The sequence below is a fragment of the Terrapene carolina genome, unplaced genomic scaffold, assembly GCF_002925995.2.
Source record: "Terrapene carolina triunguis isolate 2854851 unplaced genomic scaffold, T_m_triunguis-2.0 Scaffold238, whole genome shotgun sequence".
NCBI classification, from domain to species: domain Eukaryota; kingdom Metazoa; phylum Chordata; order Testudines; family Emydidae; genus Terrapene; species Terrapene triunguis.
Window position 1 is genome coordinate 16,482,882 of NW_020664589.1, and position 19,388 is coordinate 16,502,269.

Below are 19,388 nucleotides of genomic sequence, written 5' to 3' on the forward strand. Positions count from 1 at the left end.
GTGAAACTGCCATTGCCTCAAAGTTTTGGGCTTGTTTGAAACTAAACTTCAAAGGGAGTTGCAAGGGGGCGAACCCAGAGGCCGTAACCCTGGACATGGCTGTTTGCATGGGGGACTGTGGCTCACATCGACCCGGGTGAGTTTCTGTCAGCTCTGCCCCCGCCCCTGGGCTGGCCCACCCCAAAGGAGACCACTGGCACTTACAGCAGGCCGGACGTCGTCATCAGAGGTACCGAGCGGAGGCTTTTTCACTTCTCCCGCTCCATTGTCTCTGTTCAGGTCTCAGCAGAGTCACTGCGATCAACACGTGGTACGGCCACTCCTCCCTCCAGTGCTTCCTCCCAGGGAGCAGCGCCGTGTTCCAGGACGTGGCCGCGTCTGACGGAGGACGGCGGTGAGTGCGCGTTCGCCTGGTCGTTGCACTGCTCACCCCCAGACAAATGGGGATGCACTAGTCAGACCTGGCCAGGCCCCGGGAGTCCGCAGCAGCGTCAGTGCTTTGGGTGTCCTCCCGCTGCCGCAGCCACATGCAGCCAATCATTTGGCACAGAAAATGTCTCCCAGAACCAGGGGCCAGGCTAGACTCTGGCCCCAGGGCGCATGGCCTTGCGCTAAAGAGGGGAGAGGGCTAGTCCCTTCTATGGTGGCTGGCAGCTAAGACCCTGCCGAGGGACCCAGAGGGGGTCCTCTCCTGGGCAGGGTTACCGCTGCAGAAGGACGTGGACGAGCCTGCAGAGATCTCCTCTCGCTGGGATGATTTAACAGTGTCCAGAAAGAACTGGCCCAGTCCCCACCTCAGTTCGGTGGCTGAATTTGAAGCAGAGGTTCCTGGGGCTGGGGCAGTGCTGATACTGGAGGGGCACCAGGCCGGAAAGTGGCTTGGGCAAAGCACTTGCCGTCTCAGGCTGCAGCCGCCGTGCGCCTGGCTGTTCTCCTGGGAGCACTAGGTGGGGACAGCATCCTGTCACCTCCAACAGGCCAGATGCTCGCTCTCGCCTCCTGCCTTTCGCTCTTTGACTGGTGCTGCTCCGGCTTGGGATGATTTAACCTGAAGCCTCATTTACATTAGCCATGGGGGAGGAGCTGCCTGGTTTTCGTTTGCCTGCTAACCCCCAATCTGTTCTGTCCTAAAGATCCCTGTGCCTGCATCTGAACAGCTCGCCCTGAAGCAAAGGGCAGGTGGCTCTGATCACTCCAGCCCCAGGGTCACTGCTTGGTAGACAGAGACCCTGAGCTCCCCTTGCCCGGGCTGCCAGCCCAGCTGTGTCTCACATCACCTGGGTAGAACTGACCTATGGCACGTGCCCCTGGGAGGTAGCCTGGAGTTAGGGTTTAGAAGAGCTGGGAAAAGTCGCCTCTTTCTCTGGCCGTCACAGCCCTGCATGTTCATATGAGCAAGAAAAGCATCTACGAGTACATTAGCTAAGGTACATCAACACAGTTTCATCAGCTGGGGCAGAAGGGCATCTTCCCCATGGGGGGGGGAGTCCACTATGGAAAGGCCATGCCTTCCTGGAAGCGTTTGCATTGGTGACAGGACACTAGGCTAGATAAGCCATTGGCCGCCTTTGTTCCAGCATCGGGGGCCCCTCTTATTGATTGTACCCTGGGATGATTGTTTCCTTGTCAGTGTTCGCCGCAAAGATTTTATTCATCGGTTTAAGAAATGACCCCGCTGCTCTGCTCTCCTGTGTCTGTGAAGGTTCTCTCTGTCCCCAGGTATCTGAGCACACAGGTGGGCTCTGCCATTATTTCATCCACTCTACGCAGCGACTACCAGGAGATCAGCACATCTGTACGCTATCGCCTGCAGCACCGCACCCAGGTACCCCGGGGCGATGCTCCTCCTCTGTCAACGATGGAAGAGAGCAAGAGCAAACAGAGACCGCATTGCAGAGTCCTAGCCCAGAGACAGGGACTGCCCTGCGACCTGGGGAGACCGTGAGCCAAGCCTGTCTTCTAGGAGTCAAATTCCCTTTGAATTTAAAAATTCCCAAGTTTACCTCTGACTCGTCTCAGACCCAAGCCAGCTTCCGGGGGCAGGGGTGAGACTGGGTCTGGCTGATTGTGCACAGCTAGAAACCAGATGTGGGGAACAGACCTGGGTTAGCGCATTGGTCGAGTTACAGCACACCCTGGAGTGTCTGATCGCCTCTTCTCTGTCTCCGCCTGCAGGACCCGCCTGAGAAGCTTGTGGAACCGATCTGCGCTTTTTGGAACTTCAGCATCAGGTGCCTTTTTCCAGTTAAAACTCGCAATTTCTGAGTCGTCCCGCCCCCCCCCCCCCCCCCGAACAAATAACCCGGTGGGTGAGTTCGCTTCTCCCTGCAGAGTTGGGTGGGGACAGGGCAAAAGCAGACCTGTCTTGCAAAGAAAATATGCTGGCACAGTCGCTAGCATCACTGTGGACAGCTCAGTGGCTCCTCACGGCTTAGGCAAAGGCTGTCCCAGCTCCCCCTTCATTTCAAGGTGTCTCCAAGGGAACGTGCTGGCCAAAGGCTTGGTCCTCCCACTCTTCCCAAGGGGGTGGGACTGGAAACCTCCTGGGTCATGTTGGTTTGATTTGAGTGTTTAGGAAACACTCAGCGATGAACCCGCGCAGCTCTTCCCCACTGCTGCTGTCGGGAAGTAACGAACCGTTGTTACGACCAGTTTAAAAATGGAGAAACTGAGGCCCAGCATCTGACTGGCCTGGGCAAAGCTGTCAGCCCCCCAAGTGACATAGCTGGAACTGGGAGTTCCCCTCTCCCCATCCCACTCGCGGGCTAGGAGCGTCCACTGCTTGTCGGGTCAGTGAGGGAGGGCTGGGGATTGGCATCTTTGGAGGTAAGAGTTCAGGCTGGCCAGGTGCTACGCAAGACTGAAACATGTCTGGAGTCATCAAAAAATGAGGGCACTGGCTTTTCTGACTAACTTCACACCTTAGACAGCTGGGAATCGGCGTGCCCAGCTCCCTCCATGCTCTAAATCCAGGGCAGATCCAGGCAGTGTGTGAATTACTCCTTAAACTCCGGTAGCCTGGATGGTGCACAGTCTGTCAGCTCTCGTGCATTTCTCGCACTGCTTGTGCTGTACAGAACACGCTCACCGGGGGAGTGGCCTGGCACAGACAGAGTTCTCCAAGCCCCTTTGCCTTTGCCCCCAGGGGTGCAGCAAGGATAGAGATGTGACAATGAGAGCACCGGCCCCTGGAAGCAAAATGATTGAAAACCCAACCTGTGGGTGAAGCAAGCCTTTAGTTAAATCGGTTTCTGTCCTCTGCCGCGTTAGAAATCCCAGGTCTCTCTGTGCTCTGACATCCAGACCTGCTGCAGTTGAGTTCTCTCCTGGGATGATTTACTTTGGAAAAGTTACTCACAAGCAAGTGACCTTTCATGAAGTAGGAGAGACTAAAACATAAAGCTCTGGTTAATTATGGCTCCTGTAATTACGGCAAAGAAGGGCTGGGCTGAGAGTTATAGCACAGCAGGAATGCAGGGTGCGAACACTTCATGAATACTGTCTGGCACCGGGTTGTGTATTTTACTATACATCACTGGGGTGATGGCAGTGGGACAATGAAGTTTTATGGATCTGTAATTCAATCATTTGAATCCCCAAGCCACAGGCTCAATGTGTTGTGGCTGATGCACAGAACTGATTCTGTGGACGTCGATGGGAGTTTTACCTTTCCTGGGGAGCAGGGCCAGACGTGTGAAAATGTGGTGCTACTGATGAAGGAGGACAAATCTGACAAATTGTGAATACAGCTCACAAGTTTGTGGGTCCATTAAGCACATGGGCGTGTGGGACCGCTGGGTGGCTCGGGCCTTGTCCAGAGCAGGAATGTAGGATGTGTTTGGAAAAATTGTAATTAACATGGGTTAGTTTATATGGTTTTAAGCAGAATTTGTGCCTAGTGTAGACCAGGCAAGTCATGGTTATAAATGTGTTAGCTGGTTCTGGGTGTCCTCATCTCCTCTCAGCAATACCCGGCCCAACTAACATGTTTCTAAACACCACCTGCCCAGTGCACACAAGATGCAGAGTCCTGTTAGTTAACACGCACTCAAACACAGCCTCTTTTCCTCATCTAGACACAGCTTGTCTCCGTTTCTGCTGGATCTCTGAGGAATCCTGGCCAGCAGGGTGTTTATATTGTGCTAACTCCACTTCTTGAGATATGTCCTCAATGCCCCATCACGCCTCAGCACAATTCTGCTTCCTCTGGGAGTGTGAATTTCTCCTGGGAGCTTTGACTTCCCTTTGGGATGACTGGTAATTTCCTTGTATTTTTTCTCTGTCTCTCTTGCTCCATGTTAGCCCAGACACCGGGGGAATGTGGTCCACTGTAGGCTGCTCCATCATAATGTCTCACCTGGAATCCACCGCCTGCTACTGCAACCACACCACCAACTTTGCAGTGCTGCTGCAGGTGTATGAAGTGCAGGTAAATGAGCAAAATCTCATTAAATGATCGGGCACACTCTGCAGCCATTAGTGTCTGAACAAGGTGATGGTCCCGCCGCTGCAAACAGTACCTGTTTTGTGTGTTTTGGAACAGAGGAGCTCAGAGGAGGAGCTGACTCTGAAGACCCTGACGTTTATTGGATGTGGAGTTTCTTTCTGTGCCCTGATTGTTACATTCATTTTATTCCTGGCAGTCGGGTAAGAAGAATCTAGACATCTGTAGCATTCATTATAGATTAGGGGCGGGGGGAATGATATTTAATGCCTTTAGTTGAGAATGCACATTAGATACTGTTAGCTGTAGCCATTTCATTCCAGTGGGCTCTGTCTGTCTGAAAGCTGTGTGTAGGGGGAGCGGGTTTGTTGTTGCAGGCTTGCTCACCAGTGCTGGGTTTGTTTGTTTTTAATGGGGTAGTCCGGAAGCCCAGAGCTGTGTACACAGGGTTGTTCCCAAGGGCTGGGTGCACACACTGACTGCTTGTCGTGGGCGTCGCTGTGAGCTGAGGGCTGCACACACTGTTAGCGTACGGGTGCTCATGAATGCAGGGCTGCTGGAATTCATTGTTTAAAATATGACTGTAGAAAGATCACTGCTGCAATTGCAGTGAAAGGAAAAACCATTTCCACAGACCATCGGGGAGACAGATCACCAAGAAGGTTTATAAGGAATTAAACCCCCAGTTCTTTGGGGGCCCTGACAGTGCCACTGACCACAGCCAGTGGCACTGAATAAGTCCTGAGTGGCAGAGTAACTGCACTGCCAAGAGTATCAAGTATTTTTCCTCTTTTCACCGATGCTTTCCACCCTCTTTGGAATTGCACCTCTGAGATGAGCAGCAGAGAGGTCAAAGGCAACATGGTGGAATCCACATGGTCTGACAAGTGGCTAGTAAGAAAATCGCACACAGCTCCTACCGAATCCAGCCATGCTTTTTAATGACCAAGGTTTTCCATTTCCCCTTCCTCAGCGTTCCTAAGAGCGAACGAACAACCGTGCACAAGAATCTGATCTTTGCTTTAGCTGCAGCTGAAGCTCTGCTCATGTTTAGTGAATTGGCCAAAACCAACCAGGTAAGAAGGCTAGGAGGCATCTCATCTCACCCAGTAACAGATGCTGCCAGACTTCTTGTTTGCTGTGACATCATGGCTACAGTCCCTAAAACAAAAGCGTAGTCTAGTTTATTAACGATTGCCTGTAATCTGTGTTGAGGAATAAACAGGATCACACTGTCCTTGGGAATATGCTTTGCACCATATGTAGGAACAGTTCCATTCCCCACTCCTGGCAATATATTTATTTTTAACCCAGAGAATCCTGCAGGAAGAGTCTGCCATGTAAAGTGGCATAAATACCAGCCTGGGATCACACCACCTCCTGTGACTTCGTAGGCTAAGCAGGGACTGCACTGGTCAGTACTTGCAGGAGAGACTTCTAAGGACAATCCAGATGCTGTAGGAAGTGGTGCTGATTCCCTCCCCTGGAATGCACTGGACTGATGTTCCAGCACTGGGGAGCATGGGGCTGCTAGAGGTGCTGGGCCCGTTCTAAGCTACCTTGGTATCTTCTCCTTCAGGTGGCTTCTTGGACTTAGTGACCTGGGCAATTACACCAGGGATGAGTTTGGCCCATCCTCTCTGCTTAAATTGTCCCAGTACTGTCAGTGAGCTACAGTGTTCTCCTTCCCTTCTGTTACACAGCATTGCTGTGAGCTGTTCAAGACCTGCCTTTGACCTAAGAGCTGGTTGCATTTCCATGGTGGGTGAAGTGATCCTTGTGGATGTTTTGTAAATCAGTTTGTCCGGCACTTTGAGTGCAAGGTGCTCTGTAACTCTCAGCTGGGCAAAGCACAGTCTGGACGTCCTTGTTTTATAGTTGTATGCAATCGTCCTGGTATCATTTGTATTTAAATGCCCAAATGGGCAAATATTGGGCAGCATGTTCAGGAGTCATTCCTCACCCTGCACTACACAGAGTTTGGCAGAAGATTCCTGCCTCCCCCTCACTGAGCTGTCTGAAATTTCTCTTCCCCCAGGTACTATGCTTTGCTGTCACAGCTTTCCTCCACCTCTTCTTCATGGCGGCCTTTTCTTGGATGCTGGTAGAAGGGCTTCTCCTGTGGAGCAAAGTGGTTGCCGTCAACATGAGTGAAGACAGGAGAATGAAGTTTTACTATGTGACTGGCTGGGGTAAATGGAAACCCATCTGTGTCTTACTCTCAGGAACACTGTGCATCAATTTCTCTCGAATGACAAATCCTTGTAGAAAAGATTTCAGTGTAACTGATATTGAGTCACAAGTCTGACAAGAGCTTGCATTGACCCGGGGGGTTTACTGGGGACCAGCCTCACCCACAGATTCTCTCCCATCTTTAAATGTCAACTAGCGGGTGCTGGAATTTTAGCCAAGTGTCTCGTTGATTTTTTAACCCTTTGTTTTATTAACACAAAGTATTTGCAGAGGGAGACTCTGCTGGTTGACTGTTATCAGAGAGTGTTCCTGAACAGTGGGGCTGGTTCTAGAAACCTGACAATAGTTCTGGCTGGAAAGAGATGCATTTATTGGAATGACTGGATCAGGGCCATGGGATTTATGTGACTATATTGGGGTTCAGGTAAGAGTGTCTGGGGTTCATGTGACTATGCTGAGAGACAGACACCAAATTGGCATTGTTTGTCTTTGATTGTACTGCTTGTTAGGAGTACGTTGCTCATGTCTTGTGACACAGCTTTGGAATGTTTTATGAATGAGAGAATAAAGTGCATAGGATATAAAACATAGTCTAGTTACACAGCATGGGCCAGATTCCCAGCTAGTGTAAATCAGTGCAGCTCCGTTGGGGTCAATGTGGTTACACTGATTTAGGCCAGCTGGGGATCTGGCCCTGTATGTTTAAAACAACTAACCAGCCAATAGCAGATCTGGCATTTGCTGTCCTCAGTTTTCCTGTTTTTTCAGGCCTGCCAGTCATTATTGTTGGTGTGACTCTGGCAACTTCATTTAACAAGTACGTGGCAGACAATCATTGCTGGCTGAATGTTCAGACCGATATCATCTGGGCGTTCGTTGGGCCAGTTCTCTTTGTTCTGACAGTAAGCATCAAACCCTTTTGTATAATTCTGGATAGAAGCAATTTCTACTTTTCGTTTTAGGAAAGCAGCACTGAGCTTTGTCAGCCAGAGCCAAAGGGATCCACAATCCTACACAAAGATCTTTGCTAATCTAGGACGATGGTGGCGTTTAGAGTGTCTGAGATTTATTCTCGTTATGGTCCAAATATTTCCCTGTACATGGGGTGAATTCCTGCCAGGAGCTCTGTAAATGACTAAAGGAACGTTTGCAGTTATGCACAAAGCACTGTACAGTTAGATAGGCAGGTACATTATTGTATTTGGAGAGAGTCCTACCATCTAATACCTCAGCAGAAGATACTAGTTACTATGCTGAGGTTACATAACAAAGATGGAGAAGTAAATCAAGTATTGGCCACTGTCTGCCAGGATGCTGGACTCGATGGTCCAAAGGTCCAATTCAGCATGGCAAAACCTGTGTCCTTTTAATGACTCCACCATCATAATACAACAAAGCGATGCTAGAGGAAGGTGAAATGTTTAAAGGCAATAGAGCCAGTAGACATCTAATAATGAACCTGTTGGACCGGGGTCTGTACAGATACCTTTGCTTGTGCGAACTGAGCTCTTTACTGGCCTCAAGACTCCCACAAGCTGATCGTTCTATAAGATGCAAACTTAACTGCATGGAAGACCCAGCAGACACACCTGCCCCATTAGAGTTCATTTAAAAATGCAATAGCCTGTTCTGGTGCACAAAGCTAGTGGCTCTTTTCTGACTCGCAGGTAAATACCTTCGTGCTGTTCCGGGTGGTGATGGTCACAGTGTCCAGTGCACGGAGGAGGTCAAAGATGCTGACCCCCAGCAGCAGCCTGGAGAAACAGATTGGAATCCAGATATGGTGAGTCAGGGGAGCAGTTGACTTCCATGCTGATGGTTGCATTGGGTTGTACTTGGATATCATTGTGAAGTCTTTACTGGGCTTGGATAGAATCCTGTCCCTGAAGGATCTGGCGTACGGCCACATGCTGTGTGTAATGGCAGCTTCTAAAGGCAGGAACACGATCCAGATTTTTCTCCTTCAGAGTAATTATGCATTTCATCTGTATAGTATTTCAGAAGCAGTGCAACAGTCTATGCCCAGCAATCTGTGCTCTGATGCATGGGACACCAGGAAATAGGACCAACACTGTCACACTTAGGTGCCGACACTTAGTCTCCTAAATCAGTGATTCAGGTGGGGAGCATCTGCAGTTCCCATTGAAATTAAAGGGTAAGAACATAAGAGCAGCCATACTGGGTCACAGCAATGGTCCATCTAGCCCAGTATCCTGCCTTCCAACAGTGGCTGGTGCCAGATGCTTCAGAGGGAATGAAAAGAACAGGGAAATTATCAAGTGATTCATCCCCTGTTGTGCAGTCCCAGCTTCTGGCAGTCAGATGTTTAGGGACACACAGAGCATGGGGGTTGAATCCCTGACTGTCTTGGCTAATAGCCATTGATGGACCTATGAATTTGCCTAATTGTTTTTGAACCCACTTCTACTTTTGGCCTTCATAATATCCCCTAGCAATGAGTTCCACAAGTTGACTGTGCATGAGGTGAAGAAGTGCTTCCTTACGTTTGTTTTAAACTTGCTGTCTTAATTTTATTGGGTGACTCCTGGTTCTTGTGTTGTGAAGGTGTAAATAACATTTCCTGATTCACTTGCTCCACACCAGTCACTTTATTGTGCTTTATGGTATGCCTGGCTGCTAGCATCACAGATGGGAACAACGGGTTGGATTGTAATTTGTTGACTTCAACCAAGTTCAATTCTAATGGACACCGGTGCCAGTGCTAGCAGGACTGAGTCCAGTGTTCCTTAAGCAAGTTCTTCTCCCAGTGCTGTCAGACTGGCTCAGCTGCTGGAACATAAACACCTTGTCCAGCCTGAATCCAGGCAGCAATGGCAGCTCTGTCTGGGATTCCCAAGGAGTCTGAGGGCGTTAGACATCCAATTTCATGGGATTTGGGCATTTTACGCGAGCATCTTTGACTCTCCCAGCCTATCTTTTTCTTTGGGTTTTAAACATTTCTCACCCCTGAGGATTAGCAGCTGAAGATTCCCCACCAGATTCCAGCACTTTGATGGGAGGGTCAGTTTGGAGTCCTGAAGTCCTGTGTTTCAGTCACATCCATCACGCAGCATTTGAATTCACACCCTGCATAATGGTTTTAGGGCTTGGAAAGCACTGCTATTCTGCAGATATTTACCCCAAAACAAAGTTCCTTCCAGCCATTTGTGTCTTCATGGATTTCAATGAGATTTATGTGATGTCTTATTTTGCTGATGGATGAAACTCGAAAACTTTGAGGTTCAGTTTGGTACCCAAAAATTAGGAAGGGAAATCAGGCCGGGGCAGGAGTGAAACCGGCCTGCCGTTGCTCTTGCAAACTCCTCCTGATTTTCTCCTGGGTGCCCTGTAATCTATCTGTCAATCCTCAGGAGCACGAAATATATATGGGCACAGTCAGCAGCCATGGCTGTTCTGCTCCTGAGTTGTGTGCACTGCATAAACCCTATGGAATACCAGAAACCTGGAATGGCAGGGAAGAAGGTGCTGTGGTTAAAAAAACTGGACTGAGATTTGGGAGATCTGGGTTTCTGTTTAGCTCCTCCACAGTCCTCCGGAGTGAGTTTGGGCACGTAGCTTTCTTGCTCTGTGCCTCAGTTTCCCCATATGCTAAATAGGGATAATACAGGGGGATTGTTAAAATAAATCCCTAAGGACTTGGGAGGCTCTCAAATACTATAGCACTGAGTCTATATAAGTGCCTGTCTGGAGAGCTGGCTTTGGTTTTGGTGACATGGATGGGGAAGGAAATGGAACATGGATTCCAGTCATCAGTTAATTCAAAGAGATTTTTAAAACTGCTGTTCGAGCTGTTACTTTATCACGCCTTATGAATCTTTATTGTTGTTTGCCGGCGCCAGTCACCATTGCTAGACACACATTGTTCCTCCAGTTGCATAAATAAATTTTACTAAATTTACAGAAGCACAGAGATAGGGTGGTGTTGGAGGGCAGGATGACACACACATGCTAATAAAACAAATACAGAAGCCCTCTTGGCAACGGCGAGCAGGGGGCGATTGGCTGCTTTTTTGTGTCTAATGATGTCAAAGAGTTCCCTTATAGCTCACTTGTAATTATAAATAAAGAGCAGCGGGGGTTGGGAGATAAAGCATGTGGCATTTCTCCTCTGGCTTTCTGGGGTGGCTACATTATGTTTTCAAAGCATTTCGCAGCCCCTTCTCCTGGTAATCACTGCACACAGCTTAGCTACTGGGGGAGCCATTTGTGCTGCCTTGCAGGAGGCACTTCCCTGCACCTGCCCCGGAGGACAGCCTAATGCTCCAGGGGAGGAGATCTCTAGTGCACAGGGTGTCCCCACAGCAACGAAATGGGAGAATCTAAACATCCGAGCATCAGCCAATGTCCCCTCAAACTAAGGTGTCTTCCAGGGCTGTTGTCGCTCACATTGCCTGTAACCTCAGAAAGACCCAGCAACATGCTCAAAGCGAAAAGCTGTTTAATTTTTCAGGACAAGGGCAAAACCCTCTAGTCGTGCCCTGAAGTGAAGCCAGGGAGAGGGCAAGGCTGGATGCTGGGGAGGGCTTTGCTCCCAGGTCCCTGGAGGGAGGTGCAGCCTGCAAAGACGATAGCAGGGAGCAGTGTAACCCAAGGATGCAGAGCAGGATGGCGATACAGCCAGAGAAGTGGCAGATGGATGCTGCTAAGAGGCAGGGCAGGGATGGGACTGGCAGGGCCTCTGCTTCTCCTGCTCCCCTACGTTTCCCCCGGCCCCGAATGAGGGAGGTTTGCCATGAGTCCAAGTCACTTTGAGTTTCTTTTTCTAACAGGGCCACAGCCAAGCCCATCTTGGTGCTGCTGCCAGTCCTGGGCCTGACGTGGGTGTGTGGGGTCCTGGTTCACCTCAGCATCATCTGGGCTCATGTCTTCATTGTGTTGAACTCCCTCCAGGTAAGTCCCCGCCCAGGTGACTGGGAAGCTTGGAGCACCAAGAGACAGAGCCCCCGGCTGCGTTACTAGTGTCTGTGAGACACTAGAGCTAATCAGGCACTGAATGAACTACCCGGCCCCTCCAGTCCCATCTAACAACTGGCATGCTGTGTGGGAGGTGGAGGGGGAGGCACCATGGGGAATGGACACTCTCCAGCAAGGAAAAGCCTGAGGAACTTAGTCCCTTGGTAAGCAAGGTTAAAACTCTCAGTTGGTATCCTCAGGATTATGTCTCCGCACTGTGCAGGTAAAGACACCATCAGAGAGTAAAGGCCTCTCCCTTCCTGCCTGGAGACAGAAACACCCCAATGTCCTGAGGCTCCTTGGCTCGGCGGGTGGGGATTAAAACTAAATGTGGTTAGTGGCATAAATTTCCATCTGATGTTTCCTCTGCAGTGTCTTGACACTAGAAATACATGAATGGGGTTCACAGCTGAGAGGTGTGTGCATCCCCCAAGCACATTGCTGCAGCATGAAACAGTTCTAAACAGATAGCTGTGAAATGAGGCCATTGCCCTGTTACGGGGGGCACGGGGACTCGCCAGGTGCAATGAGCAGCCGATTTCTTGCAGAAAGCAGAAACCCACCCGCACCCCGGCTGGTGCAAGGCCTTCACCCACCTGACCTAGAGTTCTGTTGTATCGGGTGGTTTCAGTTCTGTTCTCTTCAGGTTCTTACACCCAGGCTTATCACCAGAGTATTGGAGTTCTGGTAAAATACATAAGAGCCTGGTGGTTAATTGCATTTTGATAAAAGCTTGAACTGGAGTTGAACAAAGTTTTATATTCCTTGCTGCACATAATTGTATTATTCCAAAGCAACAGTTTTACCTATTTATTTACCTTGTGTGACTCACACAATTTCACTAAAAAGGGGCCGATCCAAGGCTCTCAGTGCCTTTGTCGTATGGTTTCAGAGTAGCAGCCGTGTTAGTCTGTATCCGCAAAAAGAACAGGAGTACTTGTGGCACCTAGAGACTAACATCCGAAGAAGTGGGCTGTAGCCCACGAAAGCTTATGCTCTAATAAATTTGTTAGTCTCTAAGGTGCCACAAGTACTCCTGTTATTTTTGTCGTATGGTGCATTAAATTATAATCAGAAGTACCCATCTCCATTAACCTATTCTATGCATTTGAACTCCAGTCATCCGAAAACCTGCAGAAGGAAGACTGATTAAGTTATTATTAAGGCCTAATTTTCAAACCAGGCACCTGGATTTGGGAGCACACTTTTTTCATCCATAATTTATTTGTGCTTTCCTCAAAATCTGTTGCACTTGCAAAATTACACCTGCAAAAAATGGAAGCCAGGTTTGGAGATCTGACCCTTTATGGCCAGCTTTTAAACTACTGTGGTGGTTTCTCATCATCCATATAATAGACCATCAGTTTAAGAACATAAGAGCGGCCATACTGGGTCAGACCAATGGTCCACCTAGCCCAGTATTCTGTCTTCCGACAGGGGCCAATGCCAGATGCTTCAGAGGGAATGAACAGAACAGGGCAGTCATTGAGTGATCCGTCCCTTGTCATCCACTCTCAGCTTCTGGACAGTGCGTTGTGTGAAGAAGTACTGCCTTGTGTTTGTTTTAAAGTCCTGGCAAAATACAGCTTTAGTGAAATGAAATTATTTCAGGTCCTTTATCTAGGTAATTATATGGTTTCCATTGCCATGGAATCTGAGCCTCTAACCCAGGGGTCGGCAACCTTTCAGAAGTGATGTGCCGAGTCTTCATTTATTCACTCCAATTTAAGGTTTCGTGTGCCAGTCATACATTTTAACGTTTTTAGAAGGTCTCTTTCTATAAGTCTATAATATAGAACTAAACTATTGTTGTATGTAAAGTAAATAAGGTTTTTAAAATGTTTAAGAAGCTTCATTTAAAATTAAATTAAAATGCAGAGCCCCCGGACCGGTGGCCAGGACCTGGACAGTGTGAGTGCCACTGAAAATCGGCACCCATGCCATAGGTTGCCTACCCCTGCTCTAACCCCATGAAATAGGGAAGCGCTGTGATTCCCGTTGTACGTGTGAGAGACTTGTGATCACGCGGGAAGACTGTGCCCAGCCAGCTAGTGCTAGGCACCGACTGTTCCAGCCCAGGTCTCACGCTGTCAGACTGGTGGGGTTACTGTGCTAGAGAGACAGTACACAGGGAATTCTTCAGGCTAGGCTAGCTAGCTGTTTCCTCCAGAATGGGAGGTGTTTTCAGGATAAGCTCAGTGGTCCCATCGCTTTTCCAGTGTGATAGTGTTCTAATGTCCGGAGGCATTTCTCACCTCTGGAGAACCAATGGGCTTTTCCAAGCTGTCGTTCAGCATCTGAGGAACCTAAGTAAATAATAAATGAGGTGTGAAATGCAGCCCTGAGCAGAGTGTTTATTTAACGCTCCCTGCAGCCCCCTCCCTGAATCTCTGGGCTGGCCGACTGGTGTCACAGTTTTGCCGTTTAAATCTTCTCTCTCATAATTAGATTTCCTGATATTAAATCATGGTTTTGGAATGACACTTCTAAATTTATATCCTCATAAAATATCTCAGCTGAGCTTTGTTTTGGTCATTTACCGGAGAATTTACTACTGTGTAACGTTTCATTTTAATGAAGCTCCGAGGCAGACATTCTAATTGCAGCTTGCCTCAGTGAAACTAGCCCAACTCCTACACACACTATGAACTCCAGCACTGACATCAAGAATAGTGCTCATCAGGGATGGTCCACGTACAACCCTTTGAGATGTCTGGCCCAGCACTTCTCTACCTGGTGTCTAATTGTGGCTAAACAGACATTATTCCTGGATGTCTCACATTCCGGATTATTAAGAATCAAGTACGTTTCTGGACTAAAACACTTCATCCTTAAAATCCTTATCTGAGGGGCCCTGCAGCTGATCCCAAAGATGCCCACACTTTGTCCAAGTAGGGCTGCATTAGGAACACAAGGGCTGGGCCTGATTTGCATAACATGGGGTAACTGAGAGACATTGCAGTCTAGTGGCTGCGGCACTGGGCTGGGAGTCAGGAGACCTTGGTTCTATTCCTGACTCTGCCATTAACTTGCTGTGTGACCTTGGGTATGTTGTGTTGCCTGCCCGCGGTGCTGCTTTCCCCTCTCGTGCTGTGTCTGTAGGCTCTGCAGGGCAGTGCCCATGTCTCAAGATGGGTTTGTACAATGCCTGTGTGCAATGGGCCCAGATCTTCGTTGGCACAAATAGATCGCAGCTGCCATCACCTCTAGTCTGGAAATGGCAGCCCCCACTGTGCTCAGAGTGGAGCATTGTATGCTGGCACCGTAGTGTCTAGGGCATTGGCTCTGGGATGCCACAGATCAGACTTGGTCTGCAGTCCACAGGGACTGACTTTTTGCTCTGTGTTTGTACAGCACCGTGGACAACGGGGTCCTGGTCCTGGACCAGGGCTCCCAAACACTACCGCAGTACAACTAACTAATAATAATCCCCCAAGAGAGAATGGAACCACACCACGAACTCTATTTGAACAACAATATTTAATTTTGTTTCTTGGGGTCACAAGTTTGTTGGTTTCCTTAAGGGAATTTAAGGCCATTCCTAGCCCCCATTTGGGAAAGAAAATGGTACCAAGTCCTGTTAGAAATGTAACAGCCAGCGGCTCTCTGCAATCCTGGACGCAGTCCAGCTGAGAAATAGCCATTCACACGACCCTGGCATCAAAGCAGGTCCCCAGATCATGAGTGGAGTAAAGTCACAGAATACACAGCAGGCCCACAATGTGTCTCAAAGTGTCAGCCACATGACGTGTGAAAAGCTTGCTAAACCTGGAGAGAAAGCAGCTGTAGATGGAGCTAGAGAAGCACAGTTGGTCCTGACACTGGCGGAGAGAGAGTTATGGATGGGTAAAGGGTGGAATTTTTTATTAAGAGACTGCATTTGTTAATTGTTATTAGATGAGAGGCCCTTCCCCAATGGAGAGAAGACAGGATCTTTAGCCTGGGGAGCTTACAAACCGAAGGCCTAATACAAACCTCACTGAGGTCAATGGAAAGATCCCCACTGATTTTAATGGGCTTTCTTCAGGCCCTAAGACCCAGGGCTGCCCAGGGGGGGAAGTGGGGCAATTTTCCCCAGGCTCTGGGCCCCGCAGTGGCCCCCACGAGAATATAGTATTCTATAGTATTTCAATTTTTTTTTATGGAAGGGGCCTCCGAAATTGCTTTGCCCCAGGCCCCCTGAATCCTCTGGGCGGCCCTGCTAAGACCTCCAGTTCAGGAAGATATTTGAGCATGTGCCTAACTTTAAACACACAGTGCTGTGCCAAATAGTGATACTTACCTGAAGCTGGGCCCAATTAAATTGGATGCAGGGGCGGACACTGAGCCCTCTGAAATTGGTAAAAAGATTCCCATTGACTTCAATGGGCATTGGATCAGCTCTATGATGTGTGGGGGAAGGGGGAAGGAAGAATATTTAAAATAGTTTAAGTTTGAACTGAAAACAAATTTTTGGGCAAATCAAAAAATCAGACTAAACCCCCTCATTTCAGGTTGAATGATCTGAAATTAAACATTTTGTTCCAATTCTGAGTAGTTTTTAACGTTGAAATTAAAAAAATAATAATAAAAGGAAATTTCTAAATGAAAAGTCAATTTGAATGGAAAAATCAAAACATTTCATTCTGAAAATGTCCATTCACAACGTCTTGATTTGTTTAAAAGAATTCTTGGTGTTTTTTTTTACTGAAACAATTTGGCAAAATCGACATAAATTAGTGACAAGTATCAGAGGGGTAGCCGTGTTAGTCTGGATCTGTAAAAAGCAACAGAGTCCTTTGGCACCTTATAGACTAACAGACGTACTGCAGTATGAGCTTTCGTGGGTGAATACCCACTTTGTCGACTCTTTGTCGCTTTTTATAAATTAGTGAAATGTTTTGGTTTCACAGAATCTGCATTTTTTTGCCCAAGCAAGTTTTGATGAAAAATGTCACTTAGCTCTACAATAACAACAATGAGATGGCCCCAGATGGCAGTTCCCATCCTTCTGCGCTGCACATTCACATATGCACTTGACAAACTCCTTCACAAACGCTCTGTGATGACTCCGAAATCAGAGGCACTCGAAACCAAGAGAGCAGCCTGGCTGACTCATGTACCGTGCATCCAAAATTTGGATGACAGGGATTCAAAGACTTTCGGTGTCTATTTAATTTTTTCCTGCTTTAAAATAGAAAATGGTCCCGATGGCATTTTTGTGAGGTGGGATGGGAGAGGCCTGTGGCCCCCAACTGTGGCATATTTGGCAGGTTTCACTTTAATAATGACTCCAAGTTTCCAGTAGCTGAAATGAAGCCATTATTGCCACGTGTACAAGATGGATAGTTGCTTGAATGAATTTTCTGCCTATTGCTGGAGCTTGTCCAGCTGTGAGGTGCTGCTAACGGGCACATCCGTTTGCTGTCAGATGGTGAAGGCCCAAGGCCGGCCAAAGGCCACCTCTCCATGTTTCTGCTATTAAGGATGTCGAGAGGCTGACAGGAGGCCTGTCGGCTGTAAGTAAATATAGTGTCAATGCTTCTTGCCTCCTTCCAACCTCACTGCTGTAAAGGTGTAGCTTGGAGATGAACAGAGAACAGCACCAACACTCTTTAAATCCGCATTAGATTTAAGATTAAAACAAGCCTATTTACCAACTGGGACAAAACGCTTCAGAATGGTCAGAATTAAAGAGCGCGGTCTGTGTGTAAGCAAATGGAGGGAAGCGGATTAAAACATGGAGTCCCGCTTCTGGTCCCATGCTGAGCCCCGGAGTCCTGCTGTCCTTCCCAGCTGTGTGCATTTTAACCTCTTCCAACCCCCTGTTCTTGGTCTGCACCATGGAAGAGCTTGTGGTAATTTTCTGTTCATTCCTAGATCCCAGTGTGGAGAACCTGGGCTTGGTGGGGAATCTCCCTTTGTCCTGCCTGCCTCCCCCCAGCCTTGTTCTGTGGATAGCATTTCCGCTGCTCCTCCTCCAGGTTCCTCGTTGTCTCTCTGCGGGCACAGGGGGTGCAGGTTCTGCTCTCGTGTTCATTTAGCTCTCATGAACGTGGCCTGATCTGACAGCCCTCGGGGCTGCCCTCCTCTATTTGTCCCCAGGACTTGCAGAATGAGGAAGCGGGTGCTGCGCTGCTAATGTGCCTCTCCCCTGGCTGGAAGGGGTCACCTCCGCTGGTGCCAGGGGACTTTACTTTCCATGGCCCATTCAGCCTTGGGCTTCTCTGGTTACACCAGAAACAAGGCTGCCTAGCCGTGGACACTGGGAACTGGTCTGCCGTCCCCCATCCTCTTTTCACACTAGCCACTGTGCTGTAGTCCATTGTTGTGAGCCACATTTAGGTCACAATTTTCAGGTGGTGGCAGAGAGTTCAGGGATGAAGGGGATGATCCCTGCATTTTTAAATGCCATCCTCAGGATGAAACAGTTCTTGAGAGTTCATCTATCATGAATCACATTAAACTCCACCACTGAGGAGAAGCTGAGTGCTGCGCTGAATGGAGTTTGAAGGGGAAAGATTCATATTAGTTCAGCGCTGGTTTTTTCTCTCCATTCAAGCTGCTACTTTTTTCCCCTTTCATTTTTTCTTTCTTTGTCGTCTTCTTAAAAAACAATCTTTGTAATCACTTTGTCATAAATCACAGCAGAGGCGCCCTTGGTTGCAGTATAGTCAAACAGTGGGGCCAGGGGAGTTTAGCTCATGAATATATTGTCTTCATTTGCCTTCTCCCCTTTGCCAAGTAAGGTCATTCTAATTAGAAGATTACCCAGGAGGAGGAGTTGGGATCCTGACCGAAAGGCTACAGAGTAAAGGGAAAGCAGAGATAATAACATCACTTTTCAATCTCTCTGCAGCTTGGCCTATTCAAAAAGATTTCTTCAGCAGATCACCTTTGACTTGTGTTTAAAGTGCATTTGTTTATTCGTGTAGCGATGTGGTAGCAGACAACTTTTTGTTGTTGTTGACTTGTGTTCTGGTTGTCTGCGGAAATTCAGATCTGTCTTCAAGGTTAGTCCGCACGTCAATGCCAAATCTGACTAATCGTTCTCCTAACCAGTCAGTGGGGGAAGAAAACGAGCCACTGAAGAGCAGTATTACACGCTGCCATGCTGTGTTAACTGCTAATTGCTGCCCCTTAGCGTGGTACTATGAAGACTGACTGGCCGTCGACAATGGCTTCCATGCTCACTCATGGTTTCAAAAATGGTCAAAGACGATAAATGCCAGAACGGTGGGTAAAGGTGGCTGCCTCATGAGGAGGGAGTGTTTTATATAACACCAAGTAGTAGTCTTTGTTTTTATTGACCTAGGAGGTAGGAAGGATAGTCCTGTGGTTGATCCAGGCCTGGGAGTCATGTGACGTGGCTTCCATTGACATTACTATCCCAGACTCCTTTGTGATGCTGAATAGTCTCTTCACCTTTCTGTACCTCAGTTTCCCCATCTGTAAAATAGGATTACTAACAATAATACTTCAGTGGGGGTGGGGGGATTGAGGCTAAATTCACTGATGTCGAACGCTTTGAGCTGCTTGACTGGACAGCACTATATTATTACCATGACAGTCTATAAATGTACTAGTAGTGGTGGTGCACACACAGAGGCATCCCTGAATATCAAACAACTGTCTCATGCTACCAGTACTAAAACATCCTTGGAATTTCTAAATAGTAGAGATGATAATTTCCTAACTCAAAAAGTGTTACATCCAACACAGGGGAGTTCCATGTTAGACCTCATCTTGACAGATGAAGAGGAACTGATCATAGAACTAAAAATTAATAAAAAGCAAC

At 48.1% G+C, this 19,388-nt stretch overlaps 1 protein-coding gene across 1 annotated transcript in view; it reads left to right on the forward strand.

The window, feature by feature from the left end:
- ADGRD2 (adhesion G protein-coupled receptor D2) overlaps positions 1-19,388 on the forward strand; it is a 58,302-nt gene that overhangs the window by 11,851 nt on the left and 27,063 nt on the right. The window contains exons 10-19 of the mRNA XM_024214533.2: positions 280-394; positions 1,720-1,825; positions 2,176-2,231; positions 4,303-4,429; positions 4,544-4,647; positions 5,418-5,520; positions 6,483-6,636; positions 7,406-7,539; positions 8,305-8,420; positions 11,428-11,548. Of these exons, the coding sequence (XP_024070301.1) occupies positions 280-394; positions 1,720-1,825; positions 2,176-2,231; positions 4,303-4,429; positions 4,544-4,647; positions 5,418-5,520; positions 6,483-6,636; positions 7,406-7,539; positions 8,305-8,420; positions 11,428-11,548 (1,136 nt within the window). The remainder of the gene's footprint in view (positions 1-279; positions 395-1,719; positions 1,826-2,175; positions 2,232-4,302; positions 4,430-4,543; positions 4,648-5,417; positions 5,521-6,482; positions 6,637-7,405; positions 7,540-8,304; positions 8,421-11,427; positions 11,549-19,388) is intronic.